The sequence below is a fragment of the Chinchilla lanigera genome, unplaced genomic scaffold, assembly GCF_000276665.1.
Source record: "Chinchilla lanigera isolate Chin_1 unplaced genomic scaffold, ChiLan1.0 scaffold00034, whole genome shotgun sequence".
Taxonomy (NCBI): domain Eukaryota; kingdom Metazoa; phylum Chordata; class Mammalia; order Rodentia; family Chinchillidae; genus Chinchilla; species Chinchilla lanigera.
Genome location: NW_004955435.1, coordinates 7379025 through 7406377, shown reverse-complemented (window position 1 = coordinate 7406377; position 27353 = coordinate 7379025). Strand labels below are relative to the sequence as shown.

Below are 27353 nucleotides of genomic sequence, written 5' to 3'. Positions count from 1 at the left end.
AATGGTTTTTAGTATGTCTCAGAGCAGGAAATGCTTGTACTGCAAACGACTATCAAACTGTAAAAGCATTTGGAGAAATAGCAAACTGCTGATAGCAATTGACAACAGCAAGTGTTTAACAACAATAGAGAAATTAAAGAAATTACTTGTAAAAGATCATGTAAGGTAACTTACTTCAAAATTGCAATTTGTACTTTGCAAAACATTTTTGGGAGAGGAAATAGGAAAGTGAAAACACTGCAAGCGGAGACATTATTATTCAGATACATCTTAGGAATGGACTTAGGCAAAACATCGCAGAGATCTGTCTCCTGCTCTCTTTCCATCCGTTATGTGATACACACTGACTCTTACAGATCTGGAGACCCCTGGATTCTTCCACTGCTTTCTCACTCTATGTGATTATTCTATGTGCACAGGATGATCCTGTGGGAGATTATAACGTTTTGTTTTAAATAACACTTAGGAACCATACAGATATTACTTCCACAATAGTGACTTCAGAGGGCTAAATTAAGTCATCCAGTTCAATGTATCTAAGAATTTGTGATGATAAAAAAGTACATAAATATGAAATTTTTGTAATTCAATTATCTTTATTTTCATCAATAAAATTACAAAATATTAGGTTTTGATAGTAAATAGGTGCTTCTGTCTATAGTTGTAGAAGTTAATTTTAAATGCAATATAATAAATTGCAGTGTAATTATTGTTAACCTATTGAATGGATTATCAGTGTACAAGGCATTCTAATTTCTGTGTCATTTTAAAGCCAAAATAGTTTTATACTTGAATGGTGGAAAAAGACCTTATGTTCATATGTGTTATTTTTAACTCTTTATAGTTGTTAAACAATAATAAATAAGCAGTTATGAAGATCACTCATCAATATGTGTGAGAAGAACATGTGTGAAAACCACAAGCCACTGAAATTAGGTGTTTGTAAATATGGTTATATCTAATGTTGTGGTTTTTTATTTATTTAGTTGTTATGAATTCTTTGAAGTTATAATTTAGGAACTCAGTACTTATGGTTAAAAACAGGTGCATTACAGCTTATAGTGACAAAATAGTCAATAAAAATTATTTAAAGAAACCTATTCTTTGATGAGAATGGCTCAGGAAATCAAGTTAATTAAAAATTGATTGTATTTTCCACAACTACCACTTTAAATTAGGAAACTGAAAAGGCGCTAATGCAATTAACCTGCTTGCAATGAGCCCTGTATCCTTCAATTGAATCCTCATGACAAATAAATGTTAGCAAGTACATATATAAACAATAAGGAGCCAATATTTGTATTAAATGAGTTTGTATGCAGCCCATGTACTACTTATCTGCATATGAAGGTGTATGTGTATGAGAGTTGCTGACGTACTTTCATCTTTTGATGTTATCAATAAAGCGGAAAATTATTTTAAATTCACTGATCCTAAAATAAAATTTTTCCATGCATTCACCACTCCCCAGTAAAAGTTTAGGGCGTATTAGATGTGAATAAGTGTACTACCATTAAGCACATTTAGTTCCTTGCAAAAAGAAAATTTGACTCATTATGTCTCTGAAACTTTTAATAATAAGAACATTCTATTTCAGTGTAGCCCAGACTATGGTCAAAAGTAATTTCAAGAAATTTCTGTTTGGAATTTTCTATTAAACTGATAGTAATAATGATATACAAAAATGATAATGAATATGCAAAATACAACAAACAAACAAAAGCCTATGAACCAAAGTTAACCTGTCATTCAACGTGCAGATTCTAAATCAAACTCAGTCTGTAATAAAATATGTTGGATTTTAAATAAAACAAAAGGGTTGCTATTATTATGGTATGTGCCGTTTGCCCAAATTTTATATTTAATTTGCCATGCCTATAACTTAAGAAAATGGTCTTAAAGAGAAATATTTATGTCATCTATGTTAAACTCCTCTTTTATTCTTAAGCATTGAAGATTCTGTGCTTCATAAATTAAGTAGAATCTCTGAAGTTGAGGTCCTAGGAATCAAAAACTTTAGTAATCACCTTCTTGTAAGTTTTGCGCGGACTAAGATTTAGAAAACATTACTTGGGTAGTTCTTTCTACACACTTTGCAGTTCTAGAAGTGACTCTCAGAGGATGGAAACAGATTGGGAAGTGCAAATAGCCATCTCTTCTTAAACATCTTACCGACATTTGAGAAAAACAAACAAATACACAAAAAAGAAATTCTGGTGTGTGCTGTCCATTATGAAAGAGTAATTAAGGTTTTCTCATGAAAAGGAATACACTGTACACCTAAAACTTCGCAAATACAGTCAATAAAGCAGTCTCCTAACTGAAAATTATATGGCATTAGTAGGTCATAAAAACATTTTAGTGGGTTATTGCCTGTACTTAAAAAATGAAGTAGAGCAAGGTAAGTTAAAATAGAATAAAAATCTCAAAACTCATCAACTATGCAAAAAAGCAGGTACTGAATTTTGGAAATTCGTGTTTCAACTACTTTGTGCATGTATTCATTAGGGTAATACATAAATTATATTTATTATTGTTGCTCATAATCACTTAACTTCTAACCACTGCAATATAGCAGCAAAGAGTCAGTAATTAAACTAAAATATCAGGAGCTGGGGATTTAGTTCAGCGGCACATCGCCTGCCTGGCAAGTGCAAGATCGTGAGTTCGATTCCCAGTTACCAGAAGAAAAAAGCAAAAAAAAAAGCAGGTAGTGAGGTCTTAATGATTGTTTGTATTTTCATTGCTTGCTTAGATTACATCTGAAATTCTGCAGTACAAACATTCAAAAACAAGAATAACAAGAAATATGTTATTGTCATAATACCAAGATCGAATTGTGTATTTAGGTTTCATAACAAAAATTAAATGGCTCAATGTTTTACAAAACATAAATTTTACTTGTGAATATTGGTGTAAAATTTTATCGCGTGTGTATAAGACGTACAATATAAGTATTTTAGCAAATGCAAGTATCCCAATCATAGTTTCCATGTTTTTAATTAACATTTTCATTAGAAATTCACCAAACATATGGATTCAAACACAGAAGTGACTTTTATTTTTCAACTCTGTGGTTTTAGGGCTTACCAGGCCCACCTGGTGAAAAAGGAGAAAACGGGGATGTCGGCCCGATGGTGAGTTGATGGATACTGTACGTTTCTGTATCTCTCGTATCTTTCTTAGCATTTACTAACACATCAGTGTAGTCCTAAGCTTATGGTACTTTCTGTATCGACCTGGGTTTTTTTCTTTTGCCATTCAATCACTATCTGCAAATCATTAAACACACTATTAATCCCTTTTTAGAGTATCTGTCCTTTCTTTTGTTCACTTCAGCACAATGGTATATGCACATCTGATATTCATTGGCTCATATTTTTTTTATCCTCTCTATATTATTGATGTATACATACTGAATCCCCACACATTAGTTATTTCTTAGGTTTGGCTTTGGACTTTGATATGGAGCAGGAAAATAATATGTCATATGCTGATAGAATTTCTACAAGGGGCAATTATTGTAGAGAATGAAATATTTCTTGTATGTTGAAACAAAATATAAATTTAACAAGGAATTTTTTTTTGGTACCGGAAATCAAACTCAAACTCGTGCTTGCCATGCAGGCGCTGTGCTGCTGAACTGCATCCCCAGCCCTAACAAGGAATTCTATTGTATTAGAACACTACGAATTGAAATTATTTGTATTTGCTAAGTCTGCCTTTCTACTCTGACTTCACATAAAATTTGAAATATACTTATTTACTTACTAAATATTATTCTACATAAAATAATTTATCAAAGTAGTGGAAATCTATGGTGAAATGTAAGGAACACATTTCTTAATTGCTGTTTCCTTTCTCCATTGCCCCAAAGTTTGAGTTCCTTTGATACTTTCACACTTTCGTATTATATTTTATTGTCTTTAAGGACCACACCTAGATTTTACCGTTTGAAGTAAATCTCGTACTGAATGAAACTAATTACAAGGATGCATAATAAGTATTGTTGATTCAAATAAGTCACGAATACTTCCAAGCAGCATCACATACACAGCGAGTTCCTTTCTTGATGCAGTTGCTCTGTTCCTATGAATCCCTGATGTATTTAATTAGTATATTCTTTTTGAGTTTATGGCAATAAATAAAACTAGAAAAGTATGGCGTCAAAACAAACTGATACCTTTAAAAAATACTAATATACTCGTAGGCACTACAAACTATTTTAATGACAACCTGGAGGTAAGGAGTCATAACCATAAGTAGTCTATAAAATGTGTCCTGAGCTTTGTTTTGGGAACACAACTAAATAAGTACTCTTCCTTCCAGTGCCAGGATGTAGTACTGAAGAATTCATACAAACACACACACACACACACACACACACACACACACACACACACCACTGACAATCTGAAATTAAAAATAGATAAAACATGTAGTGTTTTTATTGAATTAATTAATTCTACATCTAGTGAAGTACCATTTCTATTGTTTTTTTGTTTTGTTTTGTTTTTTTCCTCCGGTACCGGGAACCAAACTCACGACCTTGCGCTTGCCAGGCAGGCGCTTTTGCCACTGAGCTAAATCCCCAGCCCCGTGAAGTACCATTTCTAATTCCTACTTTATGTTCTTTTTATATTCTGTTATATTCTATCACTAAGTATTTCTAGTTGTTTTGCAAATGCCTTATCCTAGAGAGTAGCCATAGGCTTCCTTGTCACGCTGTTTTCTTTTTTCTGAAGTACTAATTTCCTCATAGCTGTGTGAAAAGGAGCATTTAATAACATGATGTTATATTCTCTAAGAATAACGTGTAGCCCTTACATGCTTCACTGACTATAACTTTACAGGCTTAAATTTTCTTTTTTAGTTTTCTTAAAAAGACAAGTGCCAGAAATGCATTTGAGTTTTATCCTTGTAAACTTTATTATTCATTTTTTACAGGGTCCACCTGGTCCTCCTGGCCCAAGAGGCCCTCAAGGTCCCAATGGAGCTGATGTAAGATTGTGAAATATATGCTAATTACTTTGAAGTTAAAATTTAAATATTGGTGTTTTTCATAGCAGATGTTTTCTGAGATATAAAGGAGATAATTACACCATTTTTCAATGTTAGCAGTGGATGAGAATTGAAGGATTATCTATTCACTCCCCTTAATTATAGAAGAAACAGACTTTGTAGGGAACAAGCTACTGCAAATATAAAATAGACACACATTTCATATTCAGATGTATTTGTTGGTGAGTGAAAAATATTATTTGTATTATGATATACCAGATTGTTCTGATACCTAGACTTATCATACATATAATTTTTAAATAAATAGTTGAATTCTTTGAAACTTTCATCTTTCAAAATGGCCTAATGAGATGGTCTGTGTTTGGCTCTGGGCTAGTGCAGATCTGTCATCTAAACACTCTTTGTCTATGTACCTGTGTCAAAGCTATTTCTCATAAGCTTTACTTTTTGCATTTTCAGTATATAAAATATGTGAGAGCAATCTGCGAATAAGTATACCTCTCACCATGAAAAATATGTCCTCTCAGTTGTATAAAAAGGATATTTTCCAAGCCTGAAATTTGGTCCAATACTGTAGGGTTTGGAAAAGGAATGCCATATTTATTATTGGTATGATTAGTATATTTCTAGGTTTTAGGGATCTTCCTCTGACTTTGTATTTCGGTAGTGAAAATGTAGGTGCTCTCTTTTTTATCATGACTGGCGTTTTATTACTCTCTTATGCCTGCTGCTAATTCTAGCAGTCCAGACTGAATAGCCTACTAGGTATTGACCGAAGAATGGTTTGGAGTTTTAGTTAACATTAAATAATTTAAAGCAAAGCAATTTTTATAAGGGGGGTGGCTTTTCCTGTGGATTATGTAACTTTTACTAGTGTCATAATTTTGATCTACTATAAAATCATCTTGTAAAACTACTTGGCTATTCCACGGCCGGAGAGATCGAAACCATTATCCAGTGATCGGCAGGTGTGAAGGAAACTGGAACATTTCCTCCATTGTGTTTAACTTCTGATGTTTGAAAGTGAATGTGATATAGTAAATTATTTGCATAAATGCGTTGGAGGACTCTGTAAAGGTCATTATTTTCTCACAGCCCTCCAATTATTCAGAATATTCTTGCATATAGTCTCCCTCTTTTAGAAAACACAGGCTATATGTTTATTAACTTCCTATTTTGCTGCAAGAATAAGGACATCTATTACTTTTTCTAAATTGCAGGGACCTCAAGGACCCCCAGGATCTGTTGGATCAGTTGGTGGTGTTGGAGAAAAAGTAAGCAAATTACCGATGCAAAATTTGAAATAATAGAAATTCGTGTCTTCTGACAAGTTCCTAACATTTTAAGTGCTTCTTGTATTAGCATTTTCTAAGTTTTTTTCATACAGGTATGTGACTCACCTCTCATTTAGTAACAAATTAAAATTAAAATGATATTTCAGATATCATTCTTTTGATTGCAAGACGTGGAACTGAATGATGTGCGTAAATTACTTCCTTTAATAGCTGCGTGACACTTATATCATCATTATCCACTTTTGTAAATTGGAAAGGAAGAAGCTTAAAAGATTTCAGTAACCGAGCTGAGCACGGTGGTACACAGCTCCCATCTGAGCCGTGTAATGTCTGAGGCAGAAGAATCATAAATCAAGTCCACGTTGGGAAACACCTATCTTAAAATAAACAAATTAAAAAGTCCGAGGGTGCAGTTCAGTGGTAGTGTGCCTTAGATTTCAATCCTCCCAGTGCTTCAAAAAGAAAAGAATTTTAGTAATATCATCAAAGATTTTTGTTAGAAGGTGACTATACCAGAGTCTACTGCAATCAGGAATGTGGGATGAAAGTAAAATATCTGTGTTTAGTACTGAAAAAGGAACGTTGCTTGCTATAACTAACTTAAAGGGGAAATAGAATCCTTCACAAAAGAATTAATCATTGATCCTTTCATACATTGGGTTGTATTTTCATTAGTAATACTACGACCTGTCTTTGATGTTTTGCAAAATAGTTGGCTTCTGGGACAATATCTGGGTCCAAAGGAACTTTTCTGGAGAACATGATTTCATCCAAATGTGGCTCTTTGTTTCATGAAAATGTCAAAGTCGGTTATTTTTTATTTCTCCATGTATGCTCATTTATTAATAGAAATTGCAAAAAAACTAACATGGATATTTGTTTGATTTAAAAAAAATTACTTACTAGTTTTGAGGAGAGTATTAAATTTAATACCATAGGGCTGGGGATTTAGCTCAGTGGCAAAAGTGCCTGCCTGGCAAGCGCAAGGTCGTGAGTTCGGTTCCCGGTACCGGAGAAAAACCAAAGAAACTGCATAATTGATTTTTCTTTAAAAAAAAAAAAAAAAAAAAATTTAATACCATAAAATATGATTCAGTGAAAAAAGTAAGATTTCTGAATTTGCTATTTATTAAAGCATATTAGTGGTGTAAATTTATCCTGTACTGTAAAGTGATTCCACTTCTTGATCTCAACCAGTTTTCATGTATTTTGACTTACATTCAGATTCATTTATTTTAATTAAAAATTTAATCCCTCCCCAAATGAGCTGTCATGAAATTAAAATACACTATTTCAACATTTATTTCTGCAAAGCACTCACATTCTTATATCACAATTACCTCTATATGTGATTGACTCTCAGAATACTTCATTACTAAATTAACATGCCCTTCCTTCCTTCCTTCCTTCCTTCCTTCCTTCCTTTCTTTCTTTTCTTCTTTTCTTCTTTGCTTTTTCTTGTTTTACTAGAGAATAAACCCAAGTCCTTTGGATTGAGCTACAGCCCAGCATCTCTAGCCCTTTGTTTAGTATTTTTTACAGCGTATTTCTTGTTTGCTACATTCCCCAGGCGGGACTAAAACTTGCAATCCTTTTCCCTCACTTTCCCAGTCCTGGAACTACAGGCATGTTGCTTCCGGGTCCAGCTAAATTAGAAAATGTTAAAAAACTACCTAAATTTTGGGTAAAAACAATGGTACTTGTTTGACTCTTTTTTATATTCTTTAATTAAAATTTTTGTGCTTAAACTGATCCAGGGGTTGGATTGGATTTGAAAAAGCATTTATCGTTGAGTTAATGTATCCTAAAAAGAGCAGTGCGAGACAGCACGGGCCTCTGAGGACACCACTGTCGTGACAGATGATGTCAACGTACACATTTTCTCTTCTTTTGCCTGCTTTCCCTTGAGCTCTAATGCTGTCTAGAAAGCTGTGAGAATTAGCCTCCAGTTTTACTGCCTGTTCCAGCTTCCCTTAATTGTTTCCTAAAGATTTAGACTGCAGATGGAACAATTTAAAGTACTTCATTTGCTTCTTTCATCGTCTTCTGAAAAATTCTTGAAGAGAGACCCTGGTGTCAAGTGTCCATTTTGAGGAAGTTTCACATTGTTTCCATTTAATTTGAAACCTCTGCAGTGACACCTTACCAATTTGGGATCTTAGGCGGATGTTTTGATCCGGCTGATAATTTCACTTTTTCCTTTTCAATGTGCTTGATTTGAACTCAGGTAAATGACATAATACAAAATTTTCATTGTTCTTTTATTTTCGTAACTTATGTAACAAAAAGGCTAGAAATATAGTTCTAATATTCTTTTTTTAGCCTCTAGGGTAATATAATTTGCTATAAGTTATAGAATTCTAATATCAGCTTGGAATCTTACTGGATCTTAGCAAGTTCATTTATTTTATGTCACCCATTAGTTTATTTTCTGTTTTGGAAAATTTACTCCCATTTACTAGCAATGAAAATAGAAGAAAGTAATATCCTTGGTCATGCTGCAGTTTGTGTAGATACATGTAATTTATTTTTCACATACAGAATATTTGCTGTAATTGTCTCTGAACTTCAGAAATATCCTCAAAACAAGGAAACATTTAAAGACAATTCCTCATGTTTAATACATTTTTGTAATTCTGGACATTCAGAGTAATTTCATTTTTTTTTCCAAAGAAAGTTTTATGGATAAAAGCATGTTGCAGAATGGAATAAAATGATTCTATGATAAGTAAAGATAAATTCATGATTTCCTACCTCCGTATATTTTATATAGTATAATTTATAGCAATTACTGTCATAAAATGAGAATTGAATAACTTCATTGATATTAGAATTATAGATTTAATTTATGAAATTTAATCTTCTAGCATTGTCTTATTTTTTAATTTTGCTTCGTTCACTTTCAAAAGATTTGAAATGACATAATTTAGAAAATATTTATTTTAAGTAATTGCTACTTATATTGCTCAGACTTGATTGCAATATACAGAAAAGTAATTTATCATGTAATTTTGGACAGTTTAATATATTGTTCTTAAAATAGAGACTTTATAATGAAAACATTCTACTTTAAATACTTCCTCACTTAAAAAATGGAAAAATATTTTCAGAATCTGTTAGTTTAAATCTACAGTTGACAAGGATGAAAAAGGAACAGAAAATCATATAAAGCCTCAGTAAAAATAATATAGTTCTTTTTCTTCTAGCTTCAATTTCCTACTATATTACTCTGGTTAATGTGGTGCATAAGAAAATATTTTAAAATCCTCAATCGATGTCCTATATTACTAAATAAATATTGTATATGTTCATATAGAAAATATGTAAGATTGACATGTTACAATTGATTTGAATGACAAACTACTTGTTTCATTTCAAGGATATAAATAACAGTCAAAGAAACAACTACTTATATGTCATTCCATCATCCTAAGATAGCTGACTGATTTCTCTCTTCATAAATACTGTAAACAGAATATTTTACTTGTAAGACTTCACAGAGTACTAGAAATTTTTGCCATTCATCCTGAGAGAGGAAAAGTTTTTCACACAATAATATTGCTAATAAATCCCTGGAAAGCGCTTTATGTCTTCCACCATTATGCACATAATTTAAGAAGTTAAAATATGTACAAGTTCTGAGAGAATGAGGCTATTGTACAGAAATGTCTCTTCTCTGGAAATATGCTTATATTTAATATATTTTAGATTAAGCAGGAGTGAGCATGTGCCAATCTGAGTTAAAAATAAAAGGGTGTAAGCCATATTTTTTTTTCAATTTAAAACAATTCCCATTTCAAAGTGGTAACGTCAATGATTTAAACACAGTGCATTCATGTACCACATTACTTCTCTTTAATGGTCACCAGAACACATTGTTATATTTTCATACATTTCTAAGTATGAGACACTAGCTATGGACTTTAGTAGCCAAAGCTTTTAAGTATAGGAGATCTATTAGTTTGCTAGTGGAGAATAGCCATCACCATCTAAACAAAGAGATTTTAAAACGTATCAATTATAATGTGTATGTACTCAAATGGAGCGGTTGTTAGTATCTCAATGCCTTTTGTATTTCACAATTAGTCTTTTGCTCTATGTTCTTTAGAGCTCTATTAAACATATTCTATAATATTATCAACATATTACCTAAGTATTTGCTGATGCATTAAAAAGCAAGTGAATTTATATTTCAGTAAAAATAATCTGAAATATTTAATCAATAAAGTTGGTTATAATGTGAATCTTGAGGTTATGGCATATTCCACATTTTCCATGGAAACATGCATTTGTCTGTTACCCTGTTTTGGTGGTAACCTGAGTTCCTGTACTGACTGTTACTTAACCTAAGAGCGCTGAAGCATGTAGTGTCTCTGATTCTCACTTCCACCTGATGGTTACAAATACTGAAGTCAGTAATACAAAGAGCTCCTTTCTTTTAACAATGTTTTGATGCCTTTTAAATAAAATAATTTAGGGACAGTAAAATGACGTCGTCATAACTGGAGGCAGTTTGACAAATGCAAAACACTTCTCTGTTGTAACCCTCATGTGATTTTTTATTCGTTTCAGGGTGAACCCGGAGAAGCAGGGAACCCAGGGCCGCCTGGTGAAGCAGGCACCGGTGTAAGTGCTGTCTTATTGTCCGTGTGGGGCATAGGTTTAGGAGTTTCTTTAAAAGCATCTTAAACATGTAATTTAATTCCTGGCTACAATCTGCTCTGTCACTCTGACTTTCCAGCCCATTAAATGGAATCATCACTGCAGAGCCTTATTGTTTAATGACTTTGCATACCTTTACATATTTAGATTCACATACAAATTTTAAAACTACATTTGCATATGTAAAACCATTCCGGCTAGAAACTCTTCGCTGACTTTGATAAGTTTTACATAAAAGAGACAAAATAACCTTTGCTGCATCTAATAAATATTTATGAACTGTGCTAGACTTGCGTTGGTCTATCACGGATTAGTTTAAGCTAGGTATGAATTTATGCTGCCCCACTAACCCTGGCCCAGGAAACATTTGGCAGTGTCTGGAGATGTTTCAGATGACCAAGATGTAGGAGTGGTCACTGCTGGCATTTAGTTAGTAAAGGCGCTGGATACTGGTAAGCGTGTTACAAAGCACAAGACAGACTAACACAGCGAAGAATTGTGTGGCCCAGTGTGTCAGAGTTAAAAGCTCTTACTTAATGCTAGCAAAGTAACTTTGATTTTTCCTTGTGTAGGGTCCCAAAGGAGAGAGAGGAGAGAAGGGAGAGGCTGGCTCACCTGGTGCTGCTGGACCTCCTGGTGCGAAGGGGCCCCCAGGTGATGACGGCCCCAAGGGTAACCCGGTAAGGGACTTTGGCCAGATTTATTCTGAACCGTTTCATAGGAGGGCATAAATCATGCTATTCTGAACCGTTGTTAGTGCAGCTGCATTTTATCATTACATACATTCACAAGCATTTTTAATTGATTGTACTTTGAAGCAAGTGTCGAGCAGAAATGCATCCTTACCAGTCTTTGCCTTGACTTTAACCTCTTGAATTTCAAAATATCGTAGCACTATAAAAATTCATTTTAATGTATTTTCCTTTAAAAATATCATTTCAGGGTCCTGTTGGCTTTCCTGGAGATCCTGGTCCCCCTGGGGAACCTGGCCCTGCGGTAAGTATCAATGAAAAATAAAGGGATGATTGGGTGACATGGTTCTGGTGTCATTATTTGTAAGGACGAAAGCAAATTCTTCAAGAAACAGACCAAAAATTGACAACAGAAATCACACCAAAATGTATGTAGCTGGAAACTATTAGATCTTATTGCATGAATGTGCTCTTCAGTTGGATTAGTTTTCCAGACTTTGAGTTGTACAAATTATTCTAGTAGCAATATTATTATTTTAAAGTTATAGGACTCTTGCTTCTGTCTTTGTCATTTTTGTAGTACATACACCATCTCAAACTGCACTGTATTTATTTGTGATGAATGGGTGCACTGACCTTGAATGCTAATTACATTTTTGTCCTTCGCTTATGTAAAATACATAGTATGTTTTCAATTTGATTTAGTAGCAGCCTTACAGATCCTTGTGGAAAGAGTGAAAAGCATCACGATTCTTTCAAAACAGCATAGTAATTTTATTCCTTCGTCTGAGAGTAGTTTATCTCAAGAGCACACTAGGGCTCCTAGCGAAGCTTTTGTTCCCTGATACAAATGATTTACAAGGAGAGACAGCTAAGTTCATTTTCTCCTGCTGATTATAGGGTCAAGATGGGGTCGGTGGTGACAAGGGTGAAGATGGAGATCCCGGACAGCCGGTAAGAAGCACAGCCATTTGTTTTCAATCTTCAGCCACTTTCAACTTATTTTAATAGAAATAGTTAGAAATGATCAACCTTTCCAAAGCACAGCTGAGTTGGCTGACATTTTTTGAAAAATATATTTGAATTCCAGTCTGTCAATCTTACGTGGAGTGTTTCTTGTTGTGAATTCAGAAGTACATATAATACAAGTCTTCCTAATGAAAATTCATAGTTATATCCTAAAGATATTAACATGTAATGTCATTTATGTTATGTAGAAAATTATTTTTAAAATACACACAAAAGGGAAATAAGAAAGAAAACCACTTTGGTAGCTTTTCATTGGCATAAATCATTTAAGCTATGAACCTAAATGAACCTAGCATAGTACAGTGTAGTATAGTACAGTGTAGTATAGTACAGAATAATTTATCAATTGATAAATGACAAATTCTGCTCTGGCCATGGGTTGTTTAAGGGAGAAATAAGAAAGAAAGCCAACTTGCCCAGGACAACTACATCCCCAACAGTTTCATGTTTAGAGCTATGTCCACTGGACATTTGCTGTCAGAGATGTAGCCTTCTTTTGTGTATATAATACTTGTAGATCATATCACAGGATTTTGTGTACAGTTTAGCAGAAAAGTTGCAGTGTTGTACAAGAAGAAATTTAAAGGTAATTGTTTTATGGTTTCACAAATTTTTGTGAAATAAAAAAATTATTAACCGTATGGTTCTATTAATTAGTATAGATGCTGAATGCTTGCCAGGAACAAATTAATTTTTTTTTTTAAAAGAGTTTTGCATAGTAGGAATATCAGTTTACTCTTATTCAGCTGTGAAAGAATTTTATCAGGAAAGGTAAATGTGTGTAGATGAGGAAAAATGTCTCAGTTCAGATGTTGAGAAATTATGTAGTCCACACAGTCATGTCCAATTTCCTAAAAAACTTGTGCACATTTTATAGGGTCCTCCTGGTCCATCTGGTGAGGCTGGCCCACCCGGTCCTCCTGGAAAAAGAGTAAGTTTCTTTAATCCTTCACTTAAAATATCTGTTCTTTATTTGTGTATTTTATGTAGGTAAGCTATAGACAGCAAATACTAAAGATGCTGATCAATATTATAAAGTCCTTTCTTATTCTTTTTTAAGTAGTGTATAATTATAATACAGGATAATGAGATTCATTTTGATAAATTGTATATGTATATGACATGTTTTGATTATTTTCATTGCCTGTCTTGGTTACTATTCTTATTGCTGGGACAAAATACCTGACACTCAAAGGGAAAGGTTTATACATTTCACAGTTTGTGGAGGTTTCAGTCCATACTTGGCTGGCTCCAAGACAGAGTGGCACATGGCAGAGGGCAACAGTTCATATCTGTGGAACAGCAAAGCAACAAGAGCAAAGAGGGAGGAGTGGCAGCAAGCAGCCTCTTTCCCTTACGTATGTAAACTATCTCTCCTGACATAGGCAAACACCCAGGGCAGGTGTAGCACTCCTAAGCATAATCCCAGCATTCTAAAAGCCTGCCCCATGACTGCGTGAGGCTTTGGAGGGACATCTGGACGCAAACCATAACATTGCCTTTATCCTCTCTCCTTTTCTGAGCTGATATTCTTCCATTTCTAAAAGTCTACATTCAGTGTTTTCTTAAATACTTGCAAAAAACATATTTTAACCACATGACTGTCACAGTAAAAATGTGAAGAATGGCTCTTACTGAGGGAGTTTTCCTCTACTTTACCTGTCCTCTGTATACATATTGCAGAAACTTCAGTGCTCGCCTGAATATTAACTCCTGCTTTGTTTGTGGGGATGAGATGTCAGACGTCCACTTTTAGCTAAAAGCATTGCAAAACCCAGAGCATAAAATCAATGAGATGAGTTCAGGAATTATTGCATGATATTAGATTGCTCTGCATTGTCAAACTTCTCTGATTTAGAAAGAAGATTTTAAAAGCAGCAGAATTTGCATGAAGGATGACATCAACATAAGTGGACATCATTGAAAATATTGACTGCTGTAGAACCTAGAAGATTTTTAAAATTTTTAATGGAGTATTTAAGCTTTATATTTTGATGAATATAATAATTGTATAAAATAATAGGCACAGTATGATATTGCAACAAATGGGTACAGCATCCACTGCTCACATCAGGGTAATTAGCATTTCTTTCTCCTTATTCATTATGATTGGAAAACTGGAGCTATTCTCTTCTCAGTGTTCAGAAACTATAGAACAGGCCGTTCTCAAGTATAATCCCTCCACCGTGCGGCACAGGCCTAGAGCTTAGCCCTTCTACTAACTGTATTACTATCTGTTATCCAACCTCGCTGTGTCCTCCTGCCCGTTTCCCCTTCTGAACCTCCAGGACCTCTGTTCAGTCTGGCTTTTACAGATTCCATATGTAGGAGAAACCATGTGATATTTGTCTTTTTGTCTGTCTTATTTCACCTGACATAATACTCTCCACTTCTATATATTTTCCTGCAAACGACAGAATTTTGTTTATCCTTGTGTCTGAATAACATTTATGTATATATGTATGTGTACATTATGTCCTATTTTCTTTATGTATTCCTATGTCTTTGGACATCTAGATTGATTCCATGTCTTTGCAGTTGTGAATAGTGACATAGCGAACCGGGAGTGCAGGTATTTCTTTAGAGTGTTGGTTTCATTTCCATTAGATGTATAAGTAAAAATTGGATAGAAGGATCATATGGTAGGTGGATTTTTGGTTTTTCAAGGAATCTCCTTAGTGGCTATATTACTTTACATTCCCCCCCCGCAGTGTGTAAGTGTTCCTTTGTCCCACATCCTCACAGTGTGTGTCCCATGTTGTCATTTTGATATCAGCCATTCTAACTGGGATGAAATGACATCCTCTTGTGGCTTTGACTGAATGTCCCAGGTGTCTAATGACCCGAAACACTTTTCATATATTGACCAATCGCATCTTGAGTTGAGTTTTGCAGAGTGAGAGATAGAAAGCAAACATCAGTCTTCTGAATGTAGATAACTTTTCCAGCACAGTTTATTAAAGAGCTTGTCCTTTCCCGAATGTGTGTCTTTGGTGCCTTTATTGCCACATGTGTGGTTTTATTTCCGGTATCTCTTTTCTGCTCCATTCATCTGTGTGTCAGTTTTTATGCTAATCATGTACTGTTTGGGGTATTATGTCTCTGTCGTGATAAGCAGGTAGGGTGACTGACACCTTCAGCTTTGTTCTTTTGTTCAAGATTTCTTTATTTTGTATCTTCTCTACTTTCATATGAATTTTAGGATTCTTTTCTAGTTTTATGAAGAATGTCATTGATATTTTGATGGTGATTGAATTGTATTTGCAAATTACCTTAGGTAGTGTGGGTATTTTAACAGCATTACTTCTTCCAGTGATAAACATGGGAGGCAGTTCCATCTTTTTTTGTCTTTCATCAGTGTTTTGTAATTTTTACATAAGTGTCTAAGAAATGTATTTCTTAGGGGTCTTTCACTGCCTTTAGTTCAGCTTGTTCCTAGGTATCCTGTTATCTCAAAATTATTGTGAGATTATTTCCCTAATTTCATTCACAGCAAGTTCACTATCTGTGTATAACAGTACTGCTGATATCTCAATGTTGATATTTTATCCTTCAACTCTACTGACTTCATTTATCAAATAGTCTTTCTATGGGGACTCTAAGATTCCCTATCTATGGAATCATATCTGTGAAGAGAGTTAATTGGCCTTCTTCCTTTCCTATGGAATGACTTCAATTTCTTTTCCTTCGCTAGTTGTTCCGGCTACAACTCTCAGTAGCATAGTGAATACGAGCAGAAAGAGTAGAGATCCTCACACCTTAGAGGAAATAATTTCAGCTTTTCTCCATTCAGTATGACGTTGGTGGTGAGTGTGTCACACTTAGCCTGTGTTATGTTAAAGTACACTCTTTTCTAGACCTAGTTTATTCTGGATCTTTTTCATTATTACATACATTGACTTGCATATGTTGAACCATGGTTTTGTCTTTGGGATAATGCATTGTTGGGTTCCATTTGCTAGCATTTTGGAAATGTTCTCTGTGTGTTCATCTAGGCTATTAATCTAGTTTTCCTTTTCAGTTGCTCTTCGTCTCCTTTGTTATTAGGGTAGTGCTAACCTCAAAGGATGTTTGAAAGGTCTCCGTCCCTTTTCATTCTTAGGAATAGAGTTGGCCTTAAGAGTTTGGTAAAATTCAACAATGAAACCATCTGGTCTTGGGCTCTTTTTGTTGGGAGACTTTATCATTAATTCAATCTCATCACTTTTCTCTGCTCAGTTTTTCTGTGTCCCCACAGATTACTGCTTTGTGATAACAGTTGTTGTGTTTTCATAGTACAACAATCTTGATAACCTTGCCTTTTTCAGGGCTTATGTTAAATTACAGTGTCTCCTCTGCCTTCTGTTGTCTATTTTCCAGCCTATTAATGAACAAAACATGACTTAAACGTGAAAATATATTTCTTAGGCTGATTCTCTCTTCAATAATGTGAAGTCTCAGAGCAATAAGGGACACTACTCTTCTCTAATATTGATTTTATGTTAGGAAAAAGTTACTCTGAATATCCTCATAGTGAGTACAGAATATGTTTGGGTTTTACTTTTTTCTCCCAGCAGTACAAATTGGAGTTAACATTTATGAGCAAATGTTTCTTTTTATTAGAAGTGAATTTAGTTTGCAATAGAAGTTTCCTATCTTACAATTTAATCCTATTGAATTAGTGCCTTTTCACCTTTGGTTTTCTTCTCCGTATTTTATCTACAAATCCCAAACCTTGTGTGTTGGTCACATTTCTATTGTTGGGATAGAGTATCTGATTTATACAGCTTAAAGGACAAGCATTTATTTTGACTAACCATTCAAGACGTTTCAGTCCATGGTTGACCAACTTCAAGAGGAAAGGACATGGCAAAAGAAAGAGGCTCAACTCAGGGCACCCAGGAATCACAGCGAGAGAGCAAACAAGCCAGAGAGACAGATGAACCCTCCGCAGACACCACAGTGACCCCTCCACTGACGGGACCACCTCTGACCAGCATAGTCAGGAATGACCTCATTAACGGTGAATCCACTGATAAGTGTAACGCACCCGTAGTCTACCCGCTTCCGAAAACCCTACTTCTGAACACAGGAAACTTCTGAAGGACGTTGTATATCTAAACCATAACCACTGACTTTCACAGAAATACATTTAACGTACAAAACCCATTTAACCTACAAAACTCATTACAGTTATTCTCACAGAGTAACTACAAAGTATAATAACATTTTTGGGAACTTTTGCTTCTTTACATAATTGCTATTACTGCTCTTAAATCTTTTCAGATCGACTCTGCTTCTTTTTCTTTCTCCCAGCCTGAAATGGTGGGATGCAGTGTAGTCAGTAGTCCACACAACAGTGAAGTGAAATTACCCATCTTTTAATGCAGTGTATCACTTATGATCTTTAGCACAGGATTTATTCACTCTTTCTCAAGGAACCTACCCCAGGTTGGGCTGAACGTAAGGTAGCACGTAAAACTGTAAGTGCAATAGCAATTAGTTATGAAATAGTTCTAAAACACTAGTCAGCCCATACACAGAAATTTAGATTATAACTTTCTTCTACAGCAATCATACTCTGTTATGAAGTGGAAATTTCATACAAGTATTTATGTCATTATTCATACAAGGATTTGGATTTAGCTATTTGCTAATGAAGTATAATTTAAGAACATTAGTTAATCTCTGATTCTTAACTGTTTTTTCTTTTTAATGAACAAGTGTATATTTGTCACAAATTAGAAATAATTAGCTATGATAAAATACAATATATGAAATAACTATATTGAGAGCAAAATATATTCAAAACTCCTAAATTATCTATTTCTTGAAGAACAATGAAGTATTACCATCTTAATCCAAAATTTAAGATTTCATAGTTTATGTAAACTACAAGCAATTTCAAATTTTCTTCTTTAAATATCAGATACAATTAGAGAATAGGAAAATCATGTTATTATATTTCCTGTAAATTCTGCTAATCGAACAACCTAATCCATTTTAATCCATTGATTAAAAGGAGTAAAACATTCTTGTAAGAAATGATTTTTTAAAAACATCAAGACAGGTAGAAAATAAGGGATTAAGAAAGAAAACAAGGAATTATATTTGCAAAAATATAATTGTACTTTTATATAGATGTACAGGCCAACAGTCTCAGTGAAGAGAGAGTCCTGGAAAATCCCAGGTATATATGTGTTAACTTTAAATGCTACAAATTGCACATGGCAAGCCAATTAAAAATGGATAGATCTTTGAATAAATCTTGGTGAGGAAATTGATACTATTTGCAAAAAATAGGGCTACTTATCTCCATTCACAAAAGCTCAGTCCCAACTGGATTATGGATTTTGAAAGAACATATTTTAGCAAAAATTATTGGAGAATAAATTTCTGATCTTCATCCATAAATTCTGACCACATACGTGTGATCACAAAGAAAATGACCAATATGTGAAATGTTCTGTTTATTCAAAAAAGTACTGAAAATATATGGATTAAAAAAAAGTTTCAAATAGGAGAAACTATTTCTTGTGTGGAAAAAACTTGCCAAAACAGATTTCCCAAAATATTTGAGTACTTCTTACAAATTATAGTGGAAGAAAACAACCACATTCAAAAAAAACAATAAAAGTTAAGAAAACAGATTTCACAGAAATGTCCTTCAACTACCTAAATATATAAAACAATACTGAATGAGGGAAATATGTAATAAGAGTTAAATTGAGAAGTGATCTTTTATTCATTAACAAGTAGTTACTGTGACAAAATGTTAGAAATTATGTTTTCAAATAACTACTGGGTTTTTTTATATACATTTGTTGTTAACTAGTAAAACTGCTAAGAAATAGTTCACAGTTACCTAGTATAATCTAAAATGAACTCTTTCTATTATCTGTTTTCAGATACCTATCCTTCATTATATATTGTATATATTCACCACAAGACACAAAAAACTGCTCATATCATCTTTTTTCATATTACCAAACACAGATACATTGAATTTATTCATAAATCAAAACATGGCATGAAAATAAAGGTTTATACAGGTTCGAATCAGCATTGATGAATTTTAAGAACTTAATAGTAGGCAGACTGGGGCTGGGGATTTAGCTCAATGGCAAAGCGCCTGCCTGGCAAGCGCAAGGTCATGAGTTCGGTTCCTGGTACCGGAGAAAAACCAAAAAAAAAATAGTAGGCAGACTCGAAGTTACTAGTTTAAAATGTTTCAGTTTTTTCACGTTACAATGGCGCACTGTGAATTCAAGAGAAATGGTCCTTTAAATGGTGGTCTTTACTTCGACCACTAACGTGCAGTGTCGCAGTGTTTCATGATGTCAGTCAGCGGCAGCGAACAGCAGCTGCCAGTCAGCCAGAAGGTTGTGTAGGTAAACAGTCGACAATTCCAGCGGGGTGTGTGGCTAAACTATTGTGTTCAGTGGGTTGAGTACAATAAGTGCATTTTCAGCTTACGATCTTTGTAATTTGTAATGAGCATATTGGGATATAACCACATTGTAGGTTGAGAAACATGCATGTGTAAAACTTTTTCATATGTGTCATGTGTATAAATTATATATGTAAGTAGTCTTCAACTAGAAAATATGTAGTACTATATTATTTCATTTATATATTATGCAAAATACTTAATAAGTTTACACTCAAACATAAAGTGATAAAAACAATAAAAGGTAAACAGTGATTAGCAAAAGTTTAGGATGACAGTTATTTGTGTGGAAGAAAGTAGATTGTAATAGTTGGAAGTAGCACACAGGAAGGTTCTCAGTTTCTGATACTGAACTGTCGTATGCAGTCAACTTGAATGTTGAGAGATTAAAGTAGCAAAATCTTACCCGAGTCATGCTCTGCAGTATATTTTACTTTAGTGTTATTGCAAATTGAGTTCTCCCTTTTTGATTTCTGATGAATTGTTTTAAAGTAATCTTATCAAAACTTTAGGGATGTTCTGTCATCCTCTTTTAGAAAATAATTTATACAAATATGGTTAGCTATTTTTAGTCTGTTCTATTCACTTTGTGAACAAAATTAGAAGACTGTGTGTCAATGAATTATTCATGGCATGAGCGCTGTGATAACTGCATATTGCTTATAAAGCTATTCACATTCATTGTAATAAAGTTGAATAATCAACCTTAGGTCAACACAATTGAAGAATAATATGCAGATTTTCCTCTTTTAAAACATGATATTATATCTAACTGAAAGCTCTTTAACAAAATGTGTTAAATTGTTTTCTGTATTAGGTTTAGATAAACTGACATGCTTATCTGATTACTTATACAATAATCTATTTCTTCACCAAAGTAAAATTTATCCTAATAGTATGACAATTTATTCTACTGTCAACAATCTTGTGCTAAACTACAATTTGTTTTGCCTTCACCCTGGAAATTAATGCTTCACTCTTAAATGATAGCCAGCCAAACTAGCAGATTTAGTTGAGTGTACTACCTTAGATTAAACTGTAAGCCAGTGACAGTTTTGCTATAAAATTTCATTGCTGAAGTAGCAATGATTAATAATGTGCTTAACATATTATCACATCTTCTGAATGAATCTTATGCATGAATAAGAATACTGTACCTCCTAATGGAATATTGATCAATATATGAAAGTAGCTACATTGGGATAGTTATTGAACAAGTAGGAAATTCTAGTTATCCTTTTTAGTACATGTACCTTAGGTCATGCATTTGTAAAAGTTGGAAATAAATGTATATTTCCTTAAGGCGCTAGAAGGTTGTGTAGTTTGTATCAATGAGCATGAGATTTTAATACTTAAATTGTTATTATAGGCAGTTTCATGCCTTTATTGGAAAATTGCACAGCTTAACAGTTTTAACTTTATAACCTGAAGATGCACACTTTAAATGGAATTTTAACAGTCTAGCTTATGTTGACAAAGAAAGTCTTACATTAAAAAGTTGAAGTAACTGATATTGATTACAAAGACAGAGATCACTCTTCAATATATTCATATATATGCATTCATATATGGTACATAGACTGCATATATATGCCTAATGCTTTGTGTACATGTATTTCACATAGGCATTTATAGTACATAGTACACAGGTACTAAATATGTACTATTATATGTATCTTGTTTAAAGATATATAGTTCAAGTAATATTAAAATTTTGAACAGTGTTGAATTAAAGTATTTAAATTTATTTTTAGATGCTATCTTATGGTAGTTGCTTTCTCTTCATGGGACAAAATACCTGATAACCACAAGTTAAAGAAAGAAAAGTTTATTTTAGCTCAATCTGTAGAAGTTTCAGTCCATAGTCGGCTGGCTCCGAGGCAGGGTGGCACGGCAGAGGAGAAGTCCATAGAGTGACAGGCAGGGGGCAGTGAGCCTTCTTTCCATTTTTATTCCATCCAGGCCATACCCCTATTGGTTGGTGTCACTCAAAATCCTGGTGGGTCTCTCTTCAGGAAGTCCATGATCCACACCCAGAATTGTGTTACCCCGTGGGTGGTCTAACTCAGTATCACACACCTGTGACCCATTCCCACACACCCGTGACCCAGCCACTCCCAGAAGCTCTAGCTATAAGCACAGGAGGCTTTGGGGGTATCTAGATATAAGCCATAAGGAATATTCTACATTTGACATAGCGTATTTTGCTAATATGTAGAAAAATATAGATTCTTCTTAGTTCCCTGCCTTTCTGTAATTTCCCTCTTCGCACCCATCATATCAGCACTCAACCTACTATTCTGCTGCTGCGCAAACACACACACACACACACACACACACACATACTCACTCACTCACACAGACTTTGAGCTAATTGGTAGAAACAGCATGGTAGAGGGACTTGAGCAGAGAAACGCTGCACATGTGGAGGTGTCAGGAAGCAGGAGACCGAATGGAGAAGCTGGGTGGGTGATCCACCCTTTCATGCCTCCACGACCACCTCTTCTATCCAGACGCTACTTGACAGCAAGTCCGCAGTAGAGCCCCATAACCAGCCCTCCCACCTCAGGCTCTGCCTCTGAGGGCCTGAGGCTTTGTGAGGGACCTTCCAGATACAGACCACAGCAGTCAATGTATTTATTTTCTACACAGACCTTGAATTTGTATTTTTACTGCCTTTATTAGCTTTTATTTTTATCTCTGAAGCTTAAATTTGGTGAAGTCCTTAAGATTTCATTTTTATACGTTATTTGTACTTTTTATGCATAGCACATTTCTGGAACATAAATGATATGTAAATGTTTGTGGCATGAGTGGAACAATGACTAAATAGTAGGATCATGTCATTAAATATGATTACTGAGAAGATTGTCTTAGATATTATATAGGATGTATATTTCTTGGAGGTAGAAGATCCTATAATAATGACTACCAGCTAAGAATTAATAGGAGCCTTTATGAAAAATATAAACAATTTTTGAGGCAAATGTTTTGCCCTAGGCATTCCTTTAGCCTGTTTTATGCTGCTATAATATGATAGACCAGGTAATTTATAAGTAACAGAAATGTATTGGCTGATCGTTCCAGAAGCAACGAAGTCAAAGATCAAGGGAACCATATCTGGGGAAGGCCTTGCTGCATAACCCACGGTGAAAAGGCAAAGAGAATGAGAAACAGGAAGGAAGGAGAGAACCAGAGAACTAGAGAGTGAGAGAGTGAGAGAGGGCAGCCTCACTCAGTCATAATCTCTATTAATCCACTCATGAGAGTGGACCCTCCATGAACTAAACACCTCCCATTAGAGTTCAGCTTCTAACATAGCTGCCCTGGGGTTAAATTTCTCACACATCCTTTCTGAGGAAGATTTTCACACCCTAGAAATCATTATGTTTCTCTTTTAAAAATTCTATACACACACAGGCACACGTGCGCGCGCACACACACACACACACATGCACATGTGCATGCCCAAATATACACACATCTCACATTCAGAGAAAATATTAGGATAAATGAAAATAAAATGATAAACTGAACTGAACTGTTATTAGATCAAGATTTAGATCACAGCAGATATTTGTTCACAGAAAGGAGACACATTTTGAGGTAGAGGAACCCTTTACTTTAATGACATTTTGTGGTGTGTCATAGAGCGGTTGTGGCACACCCTCAGGAACTTCAGATTCAGATTCTTAACTTTTGTCTTTTATCATTACAAGGAATTTTTCGTGTATTTTTAGCTAGTGGTTGGCTGCTTTTCAAAAGGCAAATATTGTAAATCTATAAAGTAGAGGTGTGTGAGAGAACTTTTCAAGGTGAGAGTACATATTCATGTAACTATTTTAAGGACAAATGACCATCAGTAAATAAGGATAATCAGTTATTTCACTGAATTTCATTATTTCCATTTCCAAAATAATACCAATTATAATTGACTGTTCTACTTTGCATTGGTTAGTGTTTTAAATATCATATCAAAGTACTGTATAGCTCAACATTTTAACAGTAGAGAAAGGAAAGTTTATGGTACAGTACGGACATCTTGAATAAGTAATATCGTTAAAGTAAGTAGTCTGTAGTTTAGTATACATGTATTATGATTTCAGAGGTTGTTTCCACCTTAAGACTGCTCATAGAATTTATACATCACTTATTTTTAGATTGAAGCACAATGAATGTCCAGCGATGAATGAAGTTACAGAGTTGATAATATAGAATAGTTACTAATGATGTCTTCATGGACTCACTGAAATAAAATGAGTTTGTGGAATTTTCTGTGTTTGACGAAGTGCTTGATATTCTTTGAAATATGAGTTTTAAAGACCATATAGCTGGGGATATAGCTCAGCAGCACAGCGCCTTCCTGGCAAGAGCAAGGTTCTGAGTTCAATTCCCAGTACCCAAAAACAAAAACAAAACACCAGAAAAATAAAGGCCATATAAGCCTGGAATGTGGTCACCTATATTAAGATGATATCTGATACAGTAAAAAGTTAACTTCGTGTTAACCTTCTTATCAAATAACATCTCCGTGACTTCTCTCTCAACTCCAAACCTAATGGTATGAACAAATGGAAGTGAACATGTAAAAAACAAGATTATTACTTAATCTTTCAATACTTAATTTTTTATGACAGTGTCATTTTTAAAATTGTACTGTAATACTATGGTTTTTTGTTTTTTGTTTCTTTTGCAGTACTGAGGATTGAACTCATGACTTTGTGCTTGCCAGGCAGGCACTTATGCCACTGAGCTATATCCCCAGCCCAACAAAACTTCCCTTTTATGATTTTTATTATAATATTTTTTTTCTTCCAGTACCAGGAATCAAACTCACGACCTTGTGCTTGCCAGGCAGGCGCTGTGCCACTGAGCTAAATCCCCAGCCCCCTATCTAATACTGTGTTTTAAAAAGTGACACATTTTAACTTATTGTTGTGACATATACTTTCAAAAATGAAAATATTCTATTTCTGAACATCATATTTTAAATGTCATGTTTCTTTAGCTGGGACATGATTTTATAGAAGTACATGACAATATATATGTTCTTGGATTAAGAAAGGGCCACTCTTCAAACACATGTAAGGATTTAATTCCTAGTAATGCAACATAAGTGACTTTTACACTTGGTAATTATTTTACTTCATCATTTAAAAAACAATTTTTTGTGTTTACTTCCATTTATGTGGTATGCTTATCTGTAATCTGGTCAGTCTCTATTTTTAATATTCCATATAGAAGGTTGTCTATAAAATAGTTGTAATTTTTTGCATTGCATTTCAAAACAAATAGCAGTAGAAAACTACAATGTATTGCAGTCTGGTACAGATTAAATTGAAGCATTTGTAAATAAGTCTTTGTTTGCATGAGTTTTATATAGTATGCCTATTTGAGATTCATGCTTATGTTTTTAGGGTCCTCCTGGAGCTGCAGGTGCAGAGGGAAGACAAGGTGAAAAGGGTGCTAAGGTAAGGTGTATCTGCTAGGTAGAATGTTCGAGAGTTTTCATTGAAGAACATCCCATATACCTAATGAAATAACATGTCTTTTTCTGCATTTGCATGTGTTCACATATTTTGTTTTCTAACAGGGAGAAGCGGGTGCTGAAGGCCCACCTGGGAAAACTGGTCCCGTGGGTCCTCAGGGTCCTGCTGGGAAGCCTGGTCCGGAAGGTCTTCGGGGCATCCCTGGCCCTGTGGTAAGCATCGATGCTAAAAGATGCGATTTTAACAACAGTCTATTTCTAAAATAATTAATTTTATTAATGAATATGTTTATGATGGCATTTTAATAACCTGTAGCACTGCTTTTTTAATAGGAATTCCATGTAATAGGAATTCAGTGTTATGTAATAAAGTCATATACTCTTTAAAATATTTAAGTATGTCACTTAGGTTTAAATGTGTGGTAAAATTCAAACGTACAAAGGCAGAATAAAAAAGTAACTCAACATCTCAAGGATGTTTTATTTGTATGTGTTCATCTATTTCTAGAGATGAATCTGTATTTCTGTAGATGAGCGCATGTGTCTGCCTCTAGGCATGTACCACAGTAAAAAGACACAAAATTGCGTATAGTATTTGTAGATGTTCTGTAAGTGGTAAAATAGATTATATTTGGTTTTTTTTCCTTTTTTGTATTTCCAGGTTTATTTTTAAATGGATATTATTTTGTTAATAAGGTATAATCATTTTTTTTTCCTTTCTGCAGGGAGAACAAGGTCTCCCTGGAGCTGCAGGCCAAGATGGACCACCTGGCCCTATAGTGAGTAGTATCTATAGTGAGAAAGTTCCTGAAACAAATTTGTTGTATGTGAGAATTCTTGAAATTTCACCTTCTAAGTTATAGTGTATATTTTGCATAATATTCAAGGAAATGTATAACTGAAATCTAAATGCAGAAAAGTAATCTTGATGGATAGATATACAGAAAATATGCCATTTGATTATAATTTTCCTTCTTATATCCTTTAGATGAAAAGAATTATTTCCAATCCTAATACAATTCCATTGAGGGCCTAGCCAGTCATTTCCTTAGTATAGACAGTGCCCCAAAATGCATGAAATTAAACTTTGTTTCCTGGCACTTTATTTAAAAAAGCAACGTTGGCACAGCCATTTAGTGATACCCTGAGTAGATTGTTCTCTTCATGAGACGTATACGTTGAAAACTCAGACACTAAACACTATTAGGAAAGATGTGATTATTATAACATTAAAACTTGGTCACTGGCACAAACTTCACCTGAAGACAACGTGCATGAGAAATGCAGTAAAGTTAGTTGACCAGCACATTATTCATACATGCACTTTATTGTGGACTCCAAATCTACGTTGCTAAAATTAGGGCAGAGAGTGGTGATGAAGGATTTGCTTCATCATTTGCTTTAACATAAATGCTTAATGCTTGCATAAATAATTTGTCTTACACAGCTTATTAGAAATGCATCCTCCATAGTATAGGTACTTGCACTGCATTACTCAAAATGAATATGAGTAAAGGAATAATAAAAATAGGGAACAGGGAGGGCCTTATGGGGCATCGCTCTCATGGCAGTACTCAGAAAGACAGGGGCAGGAGGATCACCACAAGTTTGAGGCCACTCTGGGCTACATAGTGACTTTAAGGCAGGTGAACTGGACCATGCATACAGTGAGATTGTTTCCACAAAAAGGCAAACAAAGTATATAACATGACGGAAATGTTTAAACAATCAAGTCC

The 27353-nt window shown here is 34.3% G+C and overlaps 1 protein-coding gene across 1 annotated transcript in view; it reads left to right on the top strand.

The window, feature by feature from the left end:
* Window positions 1-27353, top strand: part of Col11a1 (collagen, type XI, alpha 1) — a 192619-nt gene that overhangs the window by 138858 nt on the left and 26408 nt on the right. The window contains exons 47-57 of the mRNA XM_013516403.1: window positions 3084-3137; window positions 4948-5001; window positions 6243-6296; window positions 10890-10943; window positions 11552-11659; window positions 11922-11975; window positions 12572-12625; window positions 13578-13631; window positions 25547-25600; window positions 25723-25830; window positions 26343-26396. Of these exons, the coding sequence (XP_013371857.1) occupies window positions 3084-3137; window positions 4948-5001; window positions 6243-6296; window positions 10890-10943; window positions 11552-11659; window positions 11922-11975; window positions 12572-12625; window positions 13578-13631; window positions 25547-25600; window positions 25723-25830; window positions 26343-26396 (702 nt within the window). The remainder of the gene's footprint in view (window positions 1-3083; window positions 3138-4947; window positions 5002-6242; window positions 6297-10889; window positions 10944-11551; window positions 11660-11921; window positions 11976-12571; window positions 12626-13577; window positions 13632-25546; window positions 25601-25722; window positions 25831-26342; window positions 26397-27353) is intronic.